This window comes from Oreochromis niloticus, linkage group LG12 (assembly GCF_001858045.2).
Source record: "Oreochromis niloticus isolate F11D_XX linkage group LG12, O_niloticus_UMD_NMBU, whole genome shotgun sequence".
NCBI lineage: Eukaryota > Metazoa > Chordata > Actinopteri > Cichliformes > Cichlidae > Oreochromis > Oreochromis niloticus.
The window spans coordinates 28606214-28628630 of record NC_031977.2 but is presented as its reverse complement, the minus strand read 5'-3'; the positions used below and the strand labels follow the sequence as shown (position 1 = coordinate 28628630).

General features: G+C 39.1%; 2 protein-coding genes and 4 non-coding genes across 7 annotated transcripts; 2 read left to right on the top strand and 4 right to left on the bottom strand.

Moving 5' to 3' along the window:
* Window positions 1-1822: 1822 nt before the first annotated feature.
* Window positions 1823-10782, bottom strand: LOC100693561 (sia-alpha-2,3-Gal-beta-1,4-GlcNAc-R:alpha 2,8-sialyltransferase). The gene is made up of 4 exons (XM_003455295.5): window positions 10206-10782; window positions 6609-6731; window positions 5693-6250; window positions 1823-3892 (listed from the first exon to the last, which is right to left on the bottom strand). The coding sequence occupies exons 1-4, from the start codon at window positions 10361-10363 to the stop codon at window positions 3610-3612; spliced, it is 1122 nt and encodes a 373-aa protein (XP_003455343.1). The 5' UTR covers window positions 10364-10782; the 3' UTR covers window positions 1823-3609.
* Window positions 10783-11387: 605 nt separating this feature from the next.
* On the bottom strand, window positions 11388-11459 carry trnac-gca (transfer RNA cysteine (anticodon GCA)). Its single transcript has one exon. It is a non-coding gene; the product is annotated as a tRNA-Cys (tRNA).
* Window positions 11460-12438: 979 nt separating this feature from the next.
* trnac-gca (transfer RNA cysteine (anticodon GCA)) lies at window positions 12439-12510 on the top strand. Its single transcript has one exon. It is a non-coding gene; the product is annotated as a tRNA-Cys (tRNA).
* Window positions 12511-13451: 941 nt separating this feature from the next.
* On the top strand, window positions 13452-13523 carry trnac-gca (transfer RNA cysteine (anticodon GCA)). The gene has a single exon. It is a non-coding gene; the product is annotated as a tRNA-Cys (tRNA).
* Window positions 13524-14452: 929 nt separating this feature from the next.
* On the bottom strand, window positions 14453-14524 carry trnac-gca (transfer RNA cysteine (anticodon GCA)). Its single transcript has one exon. It is a non-coding gene; the product is annotated as a tRNA-Cys (tRNA).
* Window positions 14525-15124: 600 nt separating this feature from the next.
* Window positions 15125-22144, bottom strand: LOC100696397 (cyclin-G2). 2 transcript variants are annotated; one of them, XM_003455307.5, is made up of 8 exons: window positions 22003-22144; window positions 21365-21487; window positions 21102-21239; window positions 20743-20993; window positions 20533-20611; window positions 20355-20453; window positions 17752-17954; window positions 15125-15963 (listed from the first exon to the last, which is right to left on the bottom strand). In XM_003455307.5, exons 2-8 carry the CDS (start codon window positions 21485-21487, stop codon window positions 15852-15854), a joined length of 1005 nt encoding a protein of 334 aa, XP_003455355.1. In that variant the 5' UTR covers window positions 22003-22144; the 3' UTR covers window positions 15125-15851. The 2 variants fall into 2 exon arrangements, with proteins under 2 accessions (XP_003455355.1, XP_005459827.1); XM_005459770.4 differs by lacking the exon at window positions 21102-21239.
* Between the last annotated feature and the right edge of the window lie 273 nt (window positions 22145-22417).

The window sequence follows — 22417 nt, the reverse complement described above, 5'->3', positions numbered from 1 at the left end:
AAATAAAGCTTGTTCATTTTTAAGTTGATCTGTAGAAGTTTGGTCCCATGTGGAATACAGCGTTCTTTTTTAGCCTTCAAACAGCTCTCATACAAAGACACCAGTGATATTCTTAAGGAATACACCACCAGGAATACAAACAATAGCAAATGACTAAATTTTACCCTTCAAAAAGGTTGTATAAAACTAGCCTAAAAGATCTGTTAGTGCCTCACATGCATTACCACTTAAATGTTTCATGCTGTTTGTACAAGATGCAATAAGCCATATAACATTCATTCATTTTATCTTGCATCACGAATACTGAATTTGATACAGTTACGGTAGGAATAAAGAACATTTCTTCAGTCAACAAAAGCTGTCTAATAAATAGTGACGTTCAATCGTCGGCAGGGTATTTTGGACATAGTGGGAAACCTCAAGATTGGTTATTATTTTTAAAAGTTCTATTTCCTGATGTTTTAAGCCACACTTGAGCCATGATTTACATCACAAGGTGGTCCGAGTCTGGTAGCCCCTGGTCAAAAATGTTTTTTGACATTTGTTTGTATGTTTAAACCAAGCTTGTGTTTACTAAGTGAGAATTTAAGCATATTTATTGAAGCATATTGCATAAATATGTTGTTAGTAAATAATAAATATCATAACCCACTTAGACTCTCTCAGATCTGAAATTATATCATGTAAAAGCAAAACTACATTCCACTAAACAGCATTAAGTAGGCTAGCACAATCAACTATGCACAACTCTAAGCTAACCAAACTAACAGTTTGCTAACCACAAAACCTTTCAGATTTAGAAGATATGTTACAGCTCAATAATAAAGTCTTTACTAATGATGATTTGGGGTTTTTCTGTTTGGAAACAACCAACATTTTCACATATTTCCACAGGGTTGCGAGGTCAATGCTTTCTATGTTGGCCTAGGACACCCTCGCAAAAGAGATTCTTAATCTCAAGAGTTCAATTCTTGGTACAGCTAAGGTAGACATACAACTTCCTCACCGAGCATTCTTTTGTAGCAGTTGGCTGGTTGCTAGTGAACACTTCAGGCATTTGGTTGTGTAGGTCAGCGGTCACCCAACCTTTTTTGCGCCATGGACTGGTTTATGTCCGACAATATTTTCACGGTCCGGCCTTTCAGGTGTCGCGGATAAATACAACAAAATAAAACCAGTACTGGTACCAAAAAAAAAAAGAAGATTTATTCATAACACACGGGGAAAGACCCAGGGAAACCGAGTTAACGATAAAACCAATAAAAACCCTGAAAACCATAAATTCCATAAATCACACTCGAGCCTCAACTCTCGCGGCCCGGTACCAAACGACTCGCAGACCGGTCTGTGGCCTGGGGGTTGGGAACCGCTGGTGTAGGTAACCCTCTGAAGTATTTACCAAGTACTCATTTATCCACTGAGAAGTCAGCGAGGCTCCTGAACAGGGCTAATTAATCTTGTTTCACTAAAATCTCACCAATACTCTGGGAGTAAGTAGCAATCCACCACTGCACTGCACCACATTCAAGAGCAATGCACACTGGTGCCCAATGGCTCCCAAAAGAAATCCTTATATCAACACACAAACGCAAGCAAGAGAGTGTGAGGGAGAGAAGAAGAAGAAGTCTCTTTTACTATTCTTCCTGTCAGTTTGCAGGCAAACACTTGTTGTCAACTTCAGGACCACAAACAATATCACGTATCACTTAAAACCAACCAAAGTAACAATACATGCACATCTGTGCTCCATTTTGCACATAACCATAGTCGATTCAGCGCACTCTACCCACTTATATAGTAGGTACATTTATACTTTTAAATATTTCAGACTGTTTATTTAAAAACAGCATGACTGACTATTTTTCATATAAGCTTTGATTTAGATGCTTCACCTCACCCTCCCACTCCTTTCTGTAGTTTATATATGTATACATTTAACCCACTGTGGCAGCATCTTCTCACTGATATCTGACATAACATAGCAGGAACTGGAACAGAAAGTCTTAGTATTTCGCGGACTGTCCGCCATGACAATTTCTGATGAGGTAAAATACATACACTCTTGGGTTTTATTGTGAACTATAATTTAAAATGCATATTTTTTAAATCATCACAAAGGATCCCAAAACAGCCTAAATTTTGTTCACCTGTCCAACATAATTTTAACCATCAAGATTAAGCTTAAAACTGTGTGGAAACCCAATCTGGCAACACTGGTGCCTTTAACTGTGAAATAAATATTTTTAGCTAATAACTTAGGTTTGATTAAGAGTGCTAACATGGGAGAAATAAATAGCTTGGCTCTTCTGATGGATAATAAATTTTGGTTAGCAGATCTTTTAAAACTCACAAAATAGCATCTTGTATCTGCACGGGTCAAAATATTTTTAAACTATGTGTGAAAGATTGACAGTTTTAGAGTGGTTAGGTCAGGGATTACTATGTCTTGGGTTTGACCAGTGGCTTCCTGAGGTCCCAATTTAGTAAGCTAAGTTTAAACCTAGCTTAGGTACGATATTCAAACTTGGTAATACAATAGAATAAACCTTTATTATCCCACGAATGAGAAATTTGGGATTTAATCATGGATTTACAAAAAGATGGAGCTGTTGCTCCAGTCTGTCATATATTTTGATAATATTTTAGTTGTAAACATCGGTTCTTTTATACATGATGATAACAAAACATGATGATCTCTTATCAGAAATTACTTGGCTAAATTTGATCCTAAATCAAGTAAGTTTACATTACATGTATTTTCATTGTTACTGATGGAAAATTATCCTCATAGTCTTGTTGGTAGATTTTGGAAATGTCTCATTTTCTCAACACCTACGTAATGAAGGCCGGTAACACGTTCTGCAGTTCTGATCTAATGATCACAAAACTATCATCTCTCCATGAATTTATGGCTTATTGTTGGAATGTTGATTATTATTCCAAAAAATTTTGAAGTGGACAGTCAGGCTGTCTAAAGAGAATAAAAGACACACATATATTTATATAGAGTACAATCTTGTAAACAAATACCATCTTCTAGAGCAGTGCAGATTGTCTGACACCTCGTGGGGGGAAAGGCCTGAAAACAGGAACCGCACCTCTCTGGAGGCATTGAATCTGATTACAAAAAACACTGATCTAACTCCTTCCCTGAGATTAGGCAGTGATTTCAGTGTACAGAATTGGTATACTGTTGTAAAGGTGATTAATCAATCTGTTTCAAGCAGAAGTGGAAATTTACTGCGTTCCCACAGCTGAATCTCCCGTGGACTCCAGTTAAAATAGACGTCTGTTTGGCTCAAACTATTTAGCCAGCAGTCATGCAAAGGAGAATAATGGAAGCAACTGAGCTGCATGAAAGCCCCTAACTGTGGTGCTGAACACAACATGTTGAATGAATAACAACGCTGGGATCTGCAGCTCGAGTGAGCCTGACATCTTCATGTAAAATTACAACGTGACACAAGTGTGTGTTTGCGGGATGACCATAAACTGCCTAAACACTTATCATGCTTATCATGTGTCACAACAGAAGTTTGAACTGAGCTAATGTATGTCAATAATGGTCTCTGGAGTCACGTCTTAAACCATCCCGGACTCGTCGAATGTCTAAGAGCAGTGCGTCAAGCTGAGTTTGATCACGCCTTCCCTGTGCAGCTTGTAGAGCAGCTTGAACTCGCTGGGCAGCTGGTGGGTTTCCTGCCACTTAGTGGTGAATTTGGTCCCTTTCTTGTCGTAGTAGTGGTACGGTAGATCCTTGCCCGTGTTGGGGTCCCAGCCAAAGGGCCAGAAGCCGTAGAGGTGGATCTCGTCGCATATGGCTGAGGCCAGAGTGTACATGAGGATCCCAGTGCTGAGACGCTTGGGAGAGAGGTTTTTAGTCTTCCAGTATCTGAGAAGAAAACAAATAGATCACATATTGACTGTAACTTTATGTTGTCTGGTCAAGATTTTATCATGTAACGTACATGTATGCACATACATGTTTGGACGGTGATACAATTTTTGTGATTTTGTGTCTGTTCACCACCACAATTTTAAATCAAATAGTCAAGATGTGATGGAGGTGCAGATTTTCAGTTTTAAATCAAACGGTTTAACAAAAGTATTGATGTAACTAAACCAGTCATTCACCAACTAATTATAGGCCTAACTGTGTGGTCATGGTTTTAGTGTTTGCCACACTTTAAATAAAACTACCATGTTGGTGACACCAGGGTTTCAGAAATACTCCCACAGTATTCCCACATTTACATCAGTCGGTGCTGTCATATCAATGCTTTCATATTAGCGGTGGATTAAATTGGTCTTTGTACTGCCTGTGGTTCAGTTTTTCTTGTTGCATATTAACACGACATCCAATAATTCTTGGATTTTTAGCTCATCTGGCCAAAGGACCACGGCCAGGTGTCTTTCCATCTGTCCATTCATAGTTCATAATAATTATTACTCCTCCAAGATTACCACGCAGGTTTTTTTGAGATTGCACAATGATTGACGAATGGGTCTCCTTAAATGTGCTCAACGTCACGTGAAAATGGGCATTTTTGCATTTTCAAAGAATCACTTACCGTACTTGCTCTCAGAGTATTGGTCACATTTTAATGTAATACAGTTTGTGTGATACAGCCAAACAATAACAACCAAACTTATAGGTTCTGTACTTCACATATTACAATAACCTGTCAATTGTGATGGATCATGAGTCGTATGAGCTATTACGTCATTAGCATTCCAGTTATTGTTATCCTGTTTTTTCCTTTTGCATGTGCATCCTGTGTTCCTGTGTGCACTTCTCTGTCTGCGTGAGTTTTGTCCTGGTCCCTCCTTCACTTATTTCTTGTTTTATTTTGAAGGTCATATCCTCAGGTGGTTGTCTGTGTGTGTGTGTGTTTTTACTGCCTTCCTCAGTTCTTTTCCCAGCTTTGTTAGTGTCCCTTCCCTTCTAGTGTGTATTTAGTTGCTGTCTTTCCTTTTGGTGTTAGTAAGATTATAGTTTTTGCGAACCCTCTGTTTTCTCTACTAGATTTCTGTGTTTGGGATTTATGTTATTTTCTCATTTTGAGATGTTTCTTCATGGATTTAAGTTGTTTTTAGGCTTTTTGGCTGCCAATAAAAGCAGCCTGTTTTATTTTGTCAATAAAGTTAGAAAGCATTTCTACACCTAACCGATAAACATTTCTCTGAGCAACAGGTGGAGAGCAGAAACTGGGTGACAAGGAATGTGAATATAAAGAGCTGCAGGAACCCAGAACTGATTGAGGATTTTGCATGACTGGTTGACCTGGGATTTTTCAATGGATGTGTGATTGCATGTTTGAAATAAGGAAATAAGGTTTTTGGTTAACAGAAGCTTTAGCTATTTTAACGTTGTGTACCATAGTATAAAATGTAAAACCACAGACCTATGATAGGTCTGTAGTCTACTGTCATTTGTTTATAGACTTACAGAACAGTAGTGCTGTACAGTAGCATGATAGTCTTTATAAAGGTTGCAGTAAATTGTGAATTCTGAAGATTATTAAGCATAATAAAAAATTATTTTCTGCAGAAATGTTTCATTTTCTGTGATAATTAAAAAGTCTATGGAAAAATCACACTGGTTTCCAGGTTTGCCTAAAAAATCCTCCATCCCTGCAAAGCTCAACAGTTACCAGGCGAAGAAAACAGCAAATTATGAATCAGATCTTACTTGTTCACGTCGTGCATGATATTTCCTGGCCAGGCCAGCTCAATCTTCAGCTGTCCCTTGTGTTCCACAAAGAAATCCACCAAGGTCCGAGTTACTGTAGCTGAGGTATGAAGGAAGAAGGCAGGGATCCACAGGATGGCTCCCTCCAGTTTCTTTAGGTTGAGGAAGAAATTATTTCTGTCTTGAATGGTCAGCAGGTTATTGTAATACCTCTCCAGGATGCTGGGGTTAAAGGTGGTCAAGTTGGTCTTCTTGCCTACGTCCTTGGAGTAGATGTCGGTGGGGGCAAAGTTGCAGCGGAAGACAAAATCGGCTTGGTCAATTTCAGGGCCACAGTGGCTGCCGGTGAGAATGCCGCTGTTTCCCACCACAGCACACATGCTGTAGTGCTTATTGAGGATGGGAGAGGTGTCAGGAAGCAGGGATTTGAAGTTGTTACTGATGGAGAAAACATACTTGTGGCTGGAGTAGTCAAAGTGCATCAGCTGGCCAACGCGCACGCTGTTCTTCGTAAGGGAAAAGTTGTTGGGAATGTCGATGTAGTTGAAGATATCTTTCCTGAAAAAAAAGATGTTAGAAAAAGTCCAAAACCAATCACAGCAGCTACGTCCGTTTTTTATTTACAGCACATGCTACAGGCACATATATTTATAGGCTCTTTTTTATGTTTACTGGTGTATTTCCCTTTTTTCCGCTGGTGATCATTTAATCATAAGTCTGTAGAAACATTGACACATAATAAATATACAAAATTAAACACACAAACAATTTACTTTTTGGTTTTGAATGTTGGCAAACAGAAGACAAAATGAAGAGGAAGGATGTTTTATGCTGTCTGATTTCTAGACCAGATCAGAAAATACTCAAGTTTCACAAAGAAGAAAAGGAGAATTCATTTAGGAGTCAAATCTTTTACCTCTGCTGATAAAAAGCTGTCTTGTTGAACTTCCATTTGGACGGTTTTCCTTGGAGCTCTTCGTTTAGGGCATTAGTTAAGGGGATGAAGGAGGGGTCCAGGAAATTCATGGCGAACTGAGACCTGAAATTAATGTCCACAAAACATTGGAAGCTGAGTCATCATGCTATAACAGCAGCAGCTATACTGCCTGCTGTTTAGAAAGATCCAATCAGATCTGCTCCTGGCACACTTTGGTCAGTCTGCTTTTCATATTAGCCTCTCAAAAGACTTTCATGTTTAGAATAATTACAGCTAAAAATGTTCAAATGATTCAACTGTTTGTTTGTTTTTTTCTCTTTAAAGAAGAGAGTGGAAAAAATGAAAAGATTTAGATATTTTTCTAGTTAAAACCTGGATTCATGTTAAGACTTGGGAACTAGTTTTCTATTAATAAAGGATTTAGATGTTTATAACTATAGGGTCTTATTCATACTTTACTGAAGACAACAACTTTGGAGCTGCCAAAGTGTATGTTTTAGCTGTGGTAGGAAGAGCATTTTTTTGTTAGTTTACATACAGTTACACACGATATATAGTTGTGATGACAGAAGTACTCTCAACCTACTTAAGCCATTCATTCAGAACTGCTTTGATGCATTAATATTAAAGTATTAAATACATTGAGCTTTATATCAACAGATGATGAGCAGCCTGACATGTCTAAAGCTTTTTTTTTTAGTGTGGCTCAGTCTTTCCACTACCATTACATGTGCACTATTTTTTCCAGATCACAGCTGAAAGTCGCTGTCCTAAATAACATCAGCATGCCTAAATCCAAAAGAACACTTACTAATGTTTTGCTCTTATGTAACACCAGGACCTTGTCAAAAGGAAAAGAACTGGATTATGGTTTGTTTGTTTGTTTGCTTGCTTTTTAAAAAAAGCTTAGTTACTAAATTCTTTGCTACAGTTTTTATACTTTGCAAATCCAGCAGGTCCTTTGGTCTACTGGCCCCGAGGTCACATGTTTAACACCCCTGGTTTACAGTAAAGATGCTGTTTTATGTCTTGGCATTAGGCTGTACACGTGGAAATCACACTAAATACATTTCCATGCCCTTCATGTAAGTTACCTTGAGTTATCTTTCTGTATACGTAGTATATGGTCAACAGGTCCAGCACCTTGGACAGCTCACTGTTTGATTTAAAGGATGCATAAATGAGTTTAGACCCCTTAGTGGTTTGGGTTTTGGTTTTTTTCTTTGTTTTTTTTGTAGAGAGCCCCTAAAAACTGTTAATAGTATTAATTGTAGCGTATTTTATTATTATTTTCTGGAATTATCTTCTGATGTTTAATTTTCTAACTTTTCTATTGACAACAGTACAGGAAAGAATGAAAACAGGTTTTATGTCCAGTGTTGTTGATGTCATGATGCTACAGAGCGCTCACACACAGGCGTGGCTCATCGCTTGTTAAGAATAATAAGACTTTTGTTGCTGCAGCAGAAAGAACACGAAGAGATAATTTCATGACACAAATCAGTGATGTAGAATTAAAACACACTTTAACTGAAATACAACAAAACATTGCCATGATTTATAAAACTGATGTGCATTATTATTTTAGTTAAAAATTTCGATTCCTATTCTGATTAAATTGGGCTTTAGTGTTTGCTTACAGCACAGCTCCAGATCCAGGTGACTGCAAGTCAAAAGGATCTTACCTGTTTATGTCCTGCAGCAGCCTGTATTCAGTTTGAATATTGCTATAAACTGATATGGATCAGTTTGTCTTTCATTCACCGTAACATTTAAATTCACCCAAAATTATAAAGCTGTAGCTTCTGTTTTACCCACATTCACATAACTAAGCAGTGTGTTGTCTTTTTGTCCACTGTGAATCCCCCACTTGCTCTTATAATAATTATTATAATCTTATATTTTTGTCATTTTCCAGTTTCTAGTTAAGTGAGGAGGATGGAGAGCGAGGGGGAGGACAGAGAGATCGTACAAGAGAAGGAAAAAGGAGGGAGCAAATACTCAAGGTAGCTGGAAAAACAAAAGTTATTTTTCATAAAGCAGTTTTTCATGTATTTCATGGAGGCTGTTGTGCTTTCCAGTAGCACACTTAAAAAAGGCCAGTGGGCATTCTAAACAGAGCATATTGATATGAATGGTAACATTTTAAAGCATTTACTCTAAACGTGGCTCAAACAGGATGGCTGCCACTACATTGATGTGACGGACTACAAATCTGTTCTCCACTCTTGAAATTGGGGTAGATGATGCTCTGTGCTGAGTCTGCATAATAAAGGGAGAGTTTGTATTATATGAATTAGGAAACTTTTATATGAAACAACTATATTATCAGTTTGTTTCGTGTGATTTTCTAGTGTCTGTACTGAATATTGATACTTTAAGTGCTTGATGATTTGGTGAACTGAAATAATGTTGTGCATGTTTCTCATCTTATCATCTTTCCCACAAATGATTCTTCCACTCCGTTATTGACTGTGTCATGAATCTCTGTGTGCAGGCAGGAGATTGGACCCAAAATGCAGGACTCGCAACACACGGGGATGAACTCAAAATACAGCTTTATTTACTGGCTCAAGGGAAAGATGCAAAACTAAACTAGACTGGGAAAATATAAACTAAACTTCACAGAGAGGCACACAAGGGATCACACAGCATGAGGGACGGCGCGACAAGGAACAGAGGGAGATTCTGACATAAATACACAGAAGGTAATGAGGGACGTGGGAACACACGGGGAGCACAGCTGATGACAATTACACATAACAAGACAGGGAGGACACGGAACTGACAATACTGACCCAAGACGCGGACCTTAAACGTAACACAGAAAGGACACAGAGACGCAGAGAGGAGGGGGGAGAGAGAGCACGGGGAGAGCACTGACATAACGGGCTGGGGAAACACGATAAACATGATGGAATAAAACACAAGGGAAAAGGGGCACAATAATTCACAATTAAATAAACACAAACACACAAAGGGAGACAAAGGGCAAACACATAAGGGGAAATCTAATCAACTATACTGAACAGACGACCTAGGGATCTTAAGAATACAAATGAACCTAATATAGAATGTCAAAACTCACAAAACTCAAAACACGGGGTCAGAAGTGTCGGGACCATGACAGACTGAGTCTTTGCCTGGGTTTGATAACTAAAGAGTCCGCCTTAAAAACGGGTGGATTAGATTGAAATCTCTGATCAATCACTCTAAATTATTCATTCTTAGACACTACTTAGACAGTATAATAGGTCATCCAATTAATTGGGTTGCTTTTGAAAGTAACGTTGTAATGTTTATTCAATTAAATTGAGGTTTGCAAATGTGAAAAGGATTGATTACATTTGGAAACAGCATACTCCATTAATTAATTAACATTAGTTGCAAGGTACTGCATGAATGGCATTATGATTGGGAGCTGAGGCTCCACTTAAAGTTTGAACCTAGACAGCAAGTATATAGAAGGTAAAGTATGAAGTCTGGAGTCGTGCACAAAAGGCCACACTGTTTACATCAACCCAATTCTGCATCTGATCATCCATCCTCATTGTGATGAAAAAAATTCTCACTCACCGAAAGCCTGCATGAAACATAATCCTCGGGCCTCCCATGTAGTATTTAGAGGAGGAGAAGAGGCTGTCTTTTCTCAGAGACACGTAGCTGATGAGGGATAAAATGAGCACGGCGACGCACAGAATAACCAAACCCAGGGCCTTGGCGATGCGGACCATCTTGGGATCGTTTTCATTCCTTGTATGTAGCTGCAGCGAGGTGTTGGCCTGCGTTGTTATTCCCGGGTCTGCACAGCGCTGCCGCCCGTCTGAAAAGCACACATAAAGTGGCGCTCATCGGCTCATATAATCGCGTAAAATGGACGGGTGGTGATTTTCTGCGGCTGCATGATAAGGATGCCGCTGCTCGGTCCGCGCTCATTCCTCTTCCTCTCCTCTGCGGCTCGAAACCATCCAGGCTGCCGGGTTAATCAAGGAGATGGGAGCAGAAATGCGTGTCAACACATCCCAGACAGCTCCACCGCAAGCCGCGTCCTTCAGCAGCACCAGCTGCACCAGCAGCATCACCACCTCCAACCCCACCCCCTCACACTCACGCTGATGCAGCTTTCGGCACAAAGAGACGCTTGTTCGGTAATCAGTTGAATGGGACTGAGATGACAGAAGCTTTAAAAGTTCCGACGAGCAGTCTAATAAGTTAAGTCATGCGCACTGGAATTTAATCTCGATATCCAGGCTGGTGAGAGTAAAACATTTACATTAGTATATCTGGGGATCTTGCCATTTATGTAGACTTTATTGATACTAAGAGGAGTTCAATCATGGGAAATTGGCCTACACACAAACAGACATACTTTCACTGTCATAAACATCCTCTCACTTATGTACCTGTGGTACACCGGGAGCAGTTTGGGTCTGTTAATACTGTTTCTCTCATATCATCATGAATATAACCACATTAACGCTCTGTAAGAGGGGTGTCAATCATAAGGCCCGCGGCTAGAATCGACCCAACAACAACTCCATTCCAGAGTACTGAAGAGCTTTTCAAAATGTTGACGAGGGCATACATTTTAACTGCATTTTCGTTTCCTGGAGTTTTCTTTCTGTACAAGACTTTCTGGGCCACCAGTGCTACTTCATCAGTTCACTCACTCTGTACAGGTATTGCTGTCAGATGGTAAATGCCTAACAGCCTCCAAATAAATAGAGTAGTAAATAGAGTGCAGCATGCATTTAACACAGGGGGCATCCGGACTTGAACCAGAGACCTCTTGATCTGCAGCCAAATGCTCTACCCCTGAGCTATACCCCCTATTCAGTTTTTTTCAATCTAACGTACTCCTGTAGTACAAACCTTATACTGTCGATTCTGATTGTTTGTTAAACAGTAACACATACAACGAGGCATCTGGATTTGAACCGGAGACAATCTAATCTGCAGTGCTCTTCCACTGAGCTATCCCCCCTGTGTATGACTGCACACAGTGCGGAACTTGAGGTCTCATCTTTCAGTTGTGGCGCTCTGGGCTTGTTTTCTAATGCATTCTGATATTTCATCTCAACACTCAAGCTCAAGTGAAAAGCAGGTAAAACCTGAGCAATTTATTAGTGTGAAAACATAATAAACGTTAATGGAATGGGTTTTATATATTGGGTTTTAACTGCTTGAATTTCCTCTGCACTCTCTTTAATACTTTTACTGTCTTTTTGATGCTGAAATGTACGCAAAACAAAAGCAAGCACAGGTCAGAATTTAGACCAAAAAATAAATGCTAAAAAGTGTGAGAGGAGCAGATCACCTGCTTACATATCATCATATCCTTATTGTCACAATAAACAGGGGCGTAATTTCCAGAGGGGTTATGACACCCCCCCCCAGTAATCAGACCCAACCAATATAACCCCCCCAATAAAATTATGAATTATCCTGCATAAATAGGCTGTTGATTTTATTTATTTAGACAGAGAACTTGACCCCCCCCCAATGTTCAGCACAAAGTTATGCTGATGACAATAAAGCCTCTGCATGTCCTCCTCCTTTGGACAACAGCTGACATTAAGAATTTTATCTGCCTTTCAGAGATGTTTTTACAGGTTGACTGGCAGGAAGGATTTACTTTTACTCTTTTATAGAGAGACCTCAATGCTATTAGATTAATGAATCGGCAGAGTGTGATTTTGTCATCTGGCAGTCTTCTAAAGGAGGGGGTCTGGATTTGAACCAGATTTGAACTCTATAGTGTGTGCCTCTTAATGACTCTCTACAATAGCAGTGGCTGGCAGGGACTCCAGGGGGTATAGCTCAGTGGTAGAGCATTTGACTGCAGATCAAGAGGTCTCCGGTTCAAGTCCGGATGCCCCCTTTTTTTTATATCAGAATTGCGTTTATTGGCCATGTATATGCGACATGTATCAGTGTTTAACAAACAATCAAACTCGACAGTATCAGGTTTGTACTACAGGAACTATATAGATAAATAGATATAGATATATAGTTTAAGCTAAAGAGTTCCCGTAGTACAAACCTGATACCGTCGATTCTGATTGTTTGTTAAACAGTAACACAGACAACAAGGCATCTGGATTTGAACCGGAGACAATCTAATCTGCAGTGCTCTTCCACTGAGCTATCCCCCCTGTGTATGACTGCACACAGTGCGGAACTTGAGGTCTCATCTTTCAGTTGTGGCGCTCTGGGCTTGTTTTCTAATGCATTCTGATATTTCATCTCAACACTCAAGCTCAAATGAAAAGCAGATAAAAGCTGAGTAATTTATTAGTGTGAAAACAATCTGCGGTCATACAAATAAAGTTAATGGAATGGGTTTTATATATTGGGTTTTAACTGCTTGAATTTCCTTTACTGTCTTTTTGATGCTGAAATGTACGCAAAACAAAAGCAAGCACAGGTCAGAATTTAGACCAAAAAATAAATGCTAAAAAGTGTGAGAGGAGCAGATCACCTGCTTACATATCATCATATCCTTATTGTCAAAATAAAGCCTCAGCATATCCTGCTTCTTTGGCCAGTGTTAGCACGCTGGAACATTGTTGGACAACAGCTGACATTAAGAATTTTATCTGCCTTTCAGAGATGTTTTTACAGGTTGACTGGCAGGAAGGATTTACTTTTACTCTTTTATAGAGAGACCTCAATGCTATTAGATTAATGAATCTGCAGAGTGTGATTTTGTCATCTAGGCAGTCTTCTAAAGGAGGGGGTCTGGATTTGAACCAGATTTGAACTCTATAGTGTGTGCCTCTTAATGACTCTCTACAGTAGCAGCGGTTGACAGGGACTCCAGGGGGTATAGCTCAGTGGTAGAGCATTTGACTGCAGATCAAGAGGTCTCCGGTTCAAGTCCGGATGCCCCCTTTTTTAATATCAGAATTGCGTTTATTGGCCATGTATATGCGACATGTATCAGTGTTTAACAAACAATCAAACTCGACAGTATCAGGTTTGTACTACAGGAACTATATAGATAAATAGATAGATAGATATAGATATATAGTTTAAGCTAAAGAGTTCCCGTAGTACAAACCTGATACTTAAAAAGTGATATAAAAAAGGGGACACCCGGATTTGAACCGGCGACCTCTTGATCTGCAATCAAATGCTCCACCACTGAGTTATACCCCCTACAGCAAGCAGCTCTGCATCATTAACACAGATTCTCAAGAGATCTACAGTTGAACACTACCACTGAGCTTTACCACTGTAATCTTGACACTGAGGCTCAAGTGAAAAGAAAGTAAGATCCAAGGGATTTATTTGACTAATAACAGTCTGGGTCTATAGATAAGTAGTAAATGGCATGGGTTTCATACTATTTGAAGCTCCTCAAGGTACATATTTCTGAAATTAATCTGAAATTACTTTTAACGTCAGTGGTAAGAAGGACAAAACTCCATGTATCAAATCAAGTCAAATTCAAGCTTTAAAGAACATAATTTTAAATTTGGAGGTAAGTAAATCCCAAATGTTGATTCTGTTCATCTGGACGTAGCGTTTTCTTCTGTCTCAGCTGACTGCAGGTGTCCCCAACCTTACAAACAGTACCTTTGCACAATGGCTGAAACTACCTGTGAGGTCAGTTTCTTGATCATTCTGTGAGCTAGTTTCAGTCATGTCAGATGAACAGAATGAACTTTTTGGGGTGCTCAGGGTAAGTTTTGTAGTGTATTATTATTATTTATAACAGATATATCATAAATATATCTATTTAAAATATAATATCATCAAGGCAAATTACTCATTTGCCACAGATTATTTTCCACAGCAATATCTATTTCATTTAAAGAAGGGGGCATCCGGATTTGAACCGGAGACCTCTTGATCTGCAGTCAAATGCTCTACCACTGAGCTATACCCCCTTTCTGAGAAGGTCACACTACACTATGGAATCTGAAGGCATCACTTGATTCTGTGACACAAAACACAGTAAACACAGACAAAAATATTGAAAAACGCGCAAATAAAATGTGAAGAATCTTGGAGTTATTTTTGACCAGGATATGTCCTTCACATCCACATTAAACAAATATGTAGAACTACTTTCTTTCAATATTCTTAAAATTAATTAAAAAAAAAAATTAAACTAAAACCCTTTTCTCAGTCCTTCAGTTATCTGCCACTTCTCCATGTCATGTGTTGCATGTCTACTCTCTCCTATAGCTTTGTTCTTCTATTTTGTCTCTTCTCTTTCCCCTCACCTACTAGCCCAAGACAGCAGCTCGCTTCCTGTTAAAAGACAGCTCTTCTTCCCCACTGTCGGAAAGTGCTGCTCAAAGGTGATCATTTGACTGTTGGGTTGGGGGATTTTTTTTTTTTTTGCCATTGTAAAGGTTGTAGGGTCTTCATAATACACTTTGAGACTAAAAAAAAATCTAACTGAATTAATCTAAGAGGTTAAAATGTTAAGACTTGTACAAAAGCTCAAAAAGTAAGAAAACAAAAACAGAACAAAACACTTAAAAAGTATTTTTTTTTAATTGGAGGGATTATTACTGACCTTCCAACATATTTCACATTATATCTTAATACAATACACATTAAGCACCATGTTTTTTTCTTATTTTTTACATGTTATGTACATTTTTTTAAAACGTTTTTTCAGTAAGCTTATCTTGGTAAACATGAAAAACATTCACTGTCACATATTAAAAATCATCCATGCATTTACAGGCTGGTATTTTCCCACCACAACGTCATATATTTCACATTAGAATAACATTTGTTAGTTAGCACACTGACATCTGCAGAATACTGTGAATATGTGTGGCATATAATATATATGTTAAGAAACAATAAAAGGATGTGGATGTGCTAGTGTGTTAGCTGGTACTCAACAGTGAAGGTGTCTAATTACTGACATCCTAAAGTTGTTACTTGTGCCTCACTAGTTTTCCTGGAATGTGTCGAGTTTAGACACAAACAGAAGACATTCACATGTATTGCCATTGAGCTGCCGAGATATTGCAAATTTCGATTTTGCACTATTATGATATGTTTTTGTTTTTTAGTTTGTTTTACATCAGAATAACAGTAAAATGAATTAACACAGGCACTTAATAATCCAAACCCGTCACTTGGCATATATACGATACACGATACACAAGTGAAACACACAGGTCTGCCCTGAAATCTGTTACAGTTCAGGGGACAAATACACATCTGGTGTTACTGCACAACTGGGAGTCGTTATTCTCTGCAGCTGAGAAAAGTGGAAGGGAAGAAGGCTCCTTCACCGTCGCTTCCTAATGAGCCGCATGGGCTGTCCTCTCCGCAGCTCATGTCCTCACAGGAGTCCTCGCTACGAGACAAGAGAGCATTAACACTCAATGCTTCCTTTGTTTAATCGTTACAACCCTACTTACAGTCATTTTGAATGGGATTTAAGCAAAGACCCACTAGAAACAGCACCAGCACCGTTATTTTTATAGCATTTTCCAAAATGACTTTGATTTCATTGGTTACTGCTTGATAAAATCTTAATGTTAAACAGAATCTATTATAGCTGATAGAAAAGAAGGTTTCCTGATTTGACCTAAAATAAGGTTTTAAACAAGCAGCAACCTCTGCAGCAGAAAAACTGTAGGGCCTCTCGTGGCTGCGTGAAGCTGATGGTGGAATTAAGGGTGTGGCTGCTTTGCATAATAGGACATTGTCCCATCACAAGCAGCTTTAGTCAATCGCTCTGCACCTTGGGTAATGTGACTCAGTGAAGTGGAGTCTTCACTGTTCAATTTTAGTGAGTGATGTTGTACGTTTTGATGCATGCTCAGCCAGTCAGATAAAGCAATCCCAGAAAGTTGAATCTGTTCATCAGGACACAGCGTCAGAAAACATTACGTCCAGATGAACAGAATCAACTTTCTGGGATTGATGTTTTATCATATTTGCAGGTGACCTTCTACTAATAATAAGATTTTTGGGTGTGTGTTTCTGTCTACAGTTTGTAGATGTAGCTTCCCTGCTAGTGTGAGCAAAAAACATTAAAAAAATGAATAAAAGATCAAACATAATTGACACAGCGGTTGCCAAAACCCTTAGAATTCAGGTTCAAAATGCAGAGTCCTAACTCACAGAGTAAAGTTAGTCTTTGGGGTTTTTTTTCCTCTGGAAGTTTCTACATTTCTACCACCATCTTTGCTCTCCGAGAGCCACGCCTCACTCTTTTAATGTCTCTGGTTTTGGTTTAGTAGTGAAATCAACTAAGGGCATAATGAGTCCAGAGTTCTATTAATGCTAACCATAACCTAATCGAAAGTTAATTGAGAATAATTTTGACTTCAGCACATATTTAACCAAACATTTTTACAATTCTGCTGTAAAATTAGACCTTGAAAAATGGCTTTTTGACTTTTCTTAAGCCATTTGTACACAGCAGTTCTGCAGGTTCTAACCTGCTGGATCGTGAAAAAAACCCAAAAACATACAGACACAGACACACACACACACACACACACACACACACACACAAAGTATGCAGGTAACAAGGTTAGTACTGATATGTGAAGGACAAATTTGTGTTATCTGAATGCAGCTTTACAGATCCTCTTACAAAGTACATACAATAAGCATGTATGAAGGCTAGGTGGAAAAATAAAAGGCGAATCTATTTTTTCACCCGCTGATCCATCTTATCGTCACTTTTTAATAGAGTTGCATCCATAGAGCACACATCTCTTTTTTAAGGCGCATTTTATTTTGAGATTTGTGCATCAAATTATGTAAACTAAAGCCAGTCAATATGCAGGACAGAGAATCAAAGGATAAACATAGCAGTCTAACATTAACTGGGGCACTGTATCCGAGTATAAAGTCCGTGTGATGTTAGATTGCACTGATATGAGAAGAGATCGGCTAAAACTCCTGAGCGTTCATTGCTATCAACTGTGCTGTTTCCTGTAGCTACCTCTTCTAAACCACCCAGAGTATTTCCATTAACGTGAAAGCATTTGCTGTGTGCTACACATGAGCTGTGGAAAATATTCTGACCTAATTTTACCAAAATTATCCCATTTAGTTTTCCAAGGAGCCCAGAAACCACCCTAGAAACCACTAAACACAAAGAAAGTAGAAAAGATTAACTGTTAACCTCTCGCTTTCATCCCAGCTCCTCTCGGGAATAGTTGGCAGACCGGGCACACTGAAGTGACTAGTTTGGAGATTCTGAGCCGTCCTCCTTGACACGATCCAAACAAGCTTTTTGTTGTCTGGTTTGTTACATTCGCTCGAGCGGTACTCCACCATGCACTTGGCCACATGCTCCTTCCAGTGGAGTAGCTCACTGTCACTGATCTGAAGAGAAGAAGAAAAACAGGAAACATCTGAGAGGTTACAAACAGGATTAGCCTTAAAATATATATTTTTTTAACAGTTTTCCCATGCACTCTACATGCATTTGGCCAGGCAACATTAAGTCATACCACATTTTACAGTCTCTACGGGATTACCCCGGCCAAACTGCAAACAAGTTTTCCAAACACAATTATCTTTAAAAATATAACAGGCTGGGTTTACACACCAGATACAAGTGCTTCATCTGGGGGGGTAACATTTACTCTTGACTTTTGTTTATAGGTTAGACTTTTAGGTTAGACTGGATTTTTAAGGGTTTTAAAAGCATATTAGTGGTCACCATGTCTGCTGCGAAACATTGAGAGGGGGCACTGTATTACCTGTGCACTCTTACTCATTTTTTATTTATAGAAATCATAAATATTAATAAACAACAATAACCAGTAACCGACAACCAACTCTCTTTAGCTCTTTTCTGATGCTAAAAATTACACATTGACAAGATTACACTGCCAAAAGGCCTGCTAGATAATGGTAGTTACTTAGCCAGGTAGCATAACAGTGGATGTGTATAGTATATATGTCAAAATACCAAAGATTAAGGGAGAAACTTTGTTCGCTGCTTGTAACTTTTTCAGTTTTAATAAAAATTAGACTTGTTTTGCAGTCATTTCTGGTCCCACCGTTTCTGTTTGGACTTTCATGCTGAGTGGGGTGAGGCAGCTCCTCCAAACACAGTGATAGGTGAAACAAACAACATGTTTTTGGCTGGAGAACAAAAAGTTGGTGCCAAAAGGGTTGGAAGTAGAGCTGGGTGATAGAACGATAACGATATGTATTGCGAAATAACCTTTTCTCGATAGAAAAATGAAACTATTGCGATAGACCTCATCTCTCTCTCTTCCTGTCTTAAAAAAAAAGAACAGCCAATCCAAATAAAGTAGCGCATAGCCGAACCAATCACAGCCGCAGCGTCACGTCACGTGACTTTTTACGTACAGCACAAGTGCCAAGCCGCACATGTGTATTTGTTTGGGAAGCAGCCAGCCGCCGTGCCGGCCGGTTAATGGAGAAAATGAGTTTGCCCGCTAGAGAAAAATCAACCGAGAGCTTGGGTGACCAGGTTACCGAAGAGAACACAGATGACGGTTCCAATGCCGGAGAGATTGTCGAAAGGAAGGGCCAGAGAAGTTCCGTAGACTAAAAGCGCTAATTCGTCATCGAAAACAACCAGGAGAATCCCTGCGAAGCAACAACAGTCAATTGAGTCGGCTTTCTCCAGCGTCTTACCAAAAAGCTAAGAGACATAGCGACATAACGAATGCCATAGCTTACCGTCATGCTAAAGACATGCTACCAATAAACACGGTCGAAAATGAAGGATTCAAGCAGCTAATTGAGGTAATAGCTAAGCTATACAACAAGGAGAGATTGAGAATTTCCTTTTAGTTCTCAGTTTATTTGATATTGACAAAAGTTAGTCAATTTTGTCTGTTCTTCTGTAAAACAAACTAATATTTATTTTTAGAATTAATATTTTGTTTCTAAGTGGAATTGACAATTTAGTGGTCTGTTTTGTTTGTTCTATTTTGAAACTTAAACGCTTTAGCGGCTGCCTTTTGTGTAGTTTGCAATATTTGCCTTTATTTATCTGAAACTGAAGTCTCATGTTCTTTAAGTACATCTGCCCTGTTGAACTTATTATGGGAAATAAATATTTAAATCAAAACAAGCTGCTGATTATTTCACATTTTACTTGTGAGCAACGGCACATTTAAATCTTACAAATATAGTTATTTGGCTTATATCGTGATATATATCGTTATCGCCTGAAATGAAAAAAACATATCGTGATATGAAAAAATCTTATATCGCCCAGCTCTAGTTGGAAGAAAAAGTCTAAATATAAATAGCTTCAAATCCTCATTTCACAGCTGTGATAAGACTACAGTGAAACTGCCAAAACATTAAAAACCACAACATCATGGATGTGGAAGCTCATCTGGCTCCATCACAATTCCCGAGTTACTGCCCATTGAAAGAAAAAGAAAGAAAAGAATTACAAATGTGACCTTGACCTTGGGCCAAAGTTGGGTGATGACCCATTAGGTGATAATTATGTGCAAGCTTGATTAAATAATGACCAATACTGTAGCAGGAGTCGCAATTCTTGTGAATTGTGAACAGATGCGTGGATGGATGACGGACTCCTGACTCATAAGTACAGTAGACCTTCAGCTCAATGAGCTAAAATATCATCAAACAAAATTTTTCTTATGAAACGTACACTATAAAAACTAAAAACTAAATTGATAATACCCTTGTTACTAACATATTATGATGGAATAACACTGACTGTTTGAGAGAGGATTTAGCTGTCACACCCTAATCTCTTCATACCTTTACATGTCTTTGGAACTGCTGGACAGTCTTCAACAACATGACTGACTGGAGGGCTTCAAACTCCTGAGCAATGAGGGCCAGCGCCAGCACGGATGGCTGTGAACAGGAACAGATTAATTAGTCCTGATACTCCAAACTAATGCTGCTATGCTGTGAAAGTGTCACCTTGTCTTACTTTTGCTTTAGAGAAAACAAGCCGGCATAAGCAGGCTTTTAGCTGGGCTTCCAGTCTCCCAATGCTTGGGATCTCCTCCCTTAAAATATAGAGGGAATCCTAATGTGATCTGCTAGTACAAGCCTCAGTCAGCAGTAACTATTTGACCAGCTCCAATCAGTCTGGAGCAGCATTAGCAACAAGAAAAAGTAAATACAAAAAAATATTTACCTTCCAGCAGACAGGGACGTGAAGGCTGAGTAGTAGAGGTGTAGAAAGGTTAAGGCTGTCACTGCTTTGGGCTCCACACTGAGCTTCTCTGAGATGATCTTCTCCATACGACACAGGTCTGACACGGTGAACTTGCTTTGGCTGATGCGAATAAGCTCATGAGTGGGTGAGACATTGCTTTCCTCCTCAACCATTTTGGCAGCAATGTGAAGACAGCAAACTCCGATACAGGGCAAATGCTTAGGCTGCACCTATCATCAACAGAAATGAGCCAAAATCCAATGAATCAAAGTCAAAGGACACTAAAGGACATTAAACATGCACAGTTGCAGTTTTGGCGTTTAACTTGGAATTCTTACTTTCATAATGGTGAGAAATCTATCAAGTAAATTGACAGCTTGAACAAAAGTTTGGGTGCAGTAGCCAAAGAAGCTGGTCAGGCTCCACAGTTCTTCCACTCTGGTGTCTCTGCATTTTGCAGATACTCCGCTGTGATTCTACAAATGTACCACTATATATTAGAAAGGCATCACTGAAAATAGCAGTCATTTTAGCAAAGACATATGCCTGCAAACACAGCTAAAAAAACCCCCACAAAAACAAAAGTAGGTCAGTGGGTTACCTCTGTGGAGGCAGACTCCATCAACTTCAGGCCAGTTTCCCTGGGAAGAAAGTTGTACTCTGTCGCACAACATGACTTCAACTCTTTCAAGAGCAAACTGTCAACGTCCTGAAGATCCCTCATCTGGAAAACAACACAGTGTAATATTTGTTTCTTATTTTCCATTAAAATCCAAGAGACTGTCAGAGTAAGCCTATGTTAACTGTAACTGTTGCCTCCTAAACCACACCTACAGGCTGTCCGGTATCCCTACGAATAAATAAATAAATAAATAAATAATAATATATAACCTGGCGATCGTTACAATATTATAAGTGATTTATTAAGTGAATGCATAAAATATGTCGAAGCACAATAACTAAACCACCACCAAATCGAAGTAGATGTAGATATTTGAGCTAAATGACCACTGACCTGAAACTAGGTCACCGGGCTAATCCAAACAGGGAGATGATTACATATTACAGAAGGGGGCGAATTAATAGAGCTAGGCTATTTCCTTCTTTTGGGTTTTAGAAATTGTGTTTTGAGAAACAAAAACATCTATAATTGCCAAAAAAACATTCGGGGGGCGTCACCCACACAAAGTACTCCTGTGTAAGCTAACTTAGCTAGCGCTAATCAAGCAGTCGTTTTACCTTGCCCAGGAGCGGAAGGCGTGCAGGATAGTAACAGCTCCGTGACTTCAATTTAGATTTCACTCCTCCATGTTTCCATTTTGATTAAGATGATTGACGGGAAATAATAAAATAAGACCTCGATCACCGTCGAAGAGCGACAACCCCCTCCCCGCCGCCCGTAATAAACAAGCAGCTCCTGACCTGCTGGAGAAAACTACTTTAACCATCATGCATCTCTAGAAACGCAACGTCTTGCCTGTTTGCGTAACAAAGTGGCACAAAAAGGCGCCTGTTGGCCGATTACTTAAAGCCGTCGGGGATAATTATGTTTTACCTCCTGTTTACGGTCACTTAACCGATAAACTTGTAGTTCACAGGTTCTGACTTTCACATCCAGTCTGTCATTATATTTTAACGGTTACACTCAAAGACC

Excerpts from the sequence above, each read along its gene's own strand:
- LOC100693561 (XM_003455295.5), bottom strand. The coding sequence starts at position 10,363 with ATGGTCCGCATCGCCAAGGCCCTGGGTTTGGTTATTCTGTGCGTCGCC. Across the intron at positions 6,732-10,205 it reads ATGTTTCATGCAGGCTTTCG|GTCTCAGTTCGCCATGAATT; the intron begins GTGAGTGAGAAT and ends CATTAATTTCAG. Across the intron at positions 6,251-6,608 it reads ACAGCTTTTTATCAGCAGAG|GAAAGATATCTTCAACTACA; the intron begins GTAAAAGATTTG and ends CTTTTTTTTCAG.
- LOC100696397 (XM_003455307.5), bottom strand. The coding sequence starts at position 21,487 with ATGAGGGATCTTCAGGACGTTGACAGTTTGCTCTTGAAAGAGTTGAAG. Across the intron at positions 20,994-21,101 it reads GATTTCTCACCATTATGAAA|GTGCAGCCTAAGCATTTGCC; the intron begins GTAAGAATTCCA and ends TGTTGATGATAG. Across the intron at positions 17,955-20,354 it reads AGTTCCAAAGACATGTAAAG|ATCAGTGACAGTGAGCTACT; the intron begins GTATGAAGAGAT and ends TCTTCTCTTCAG.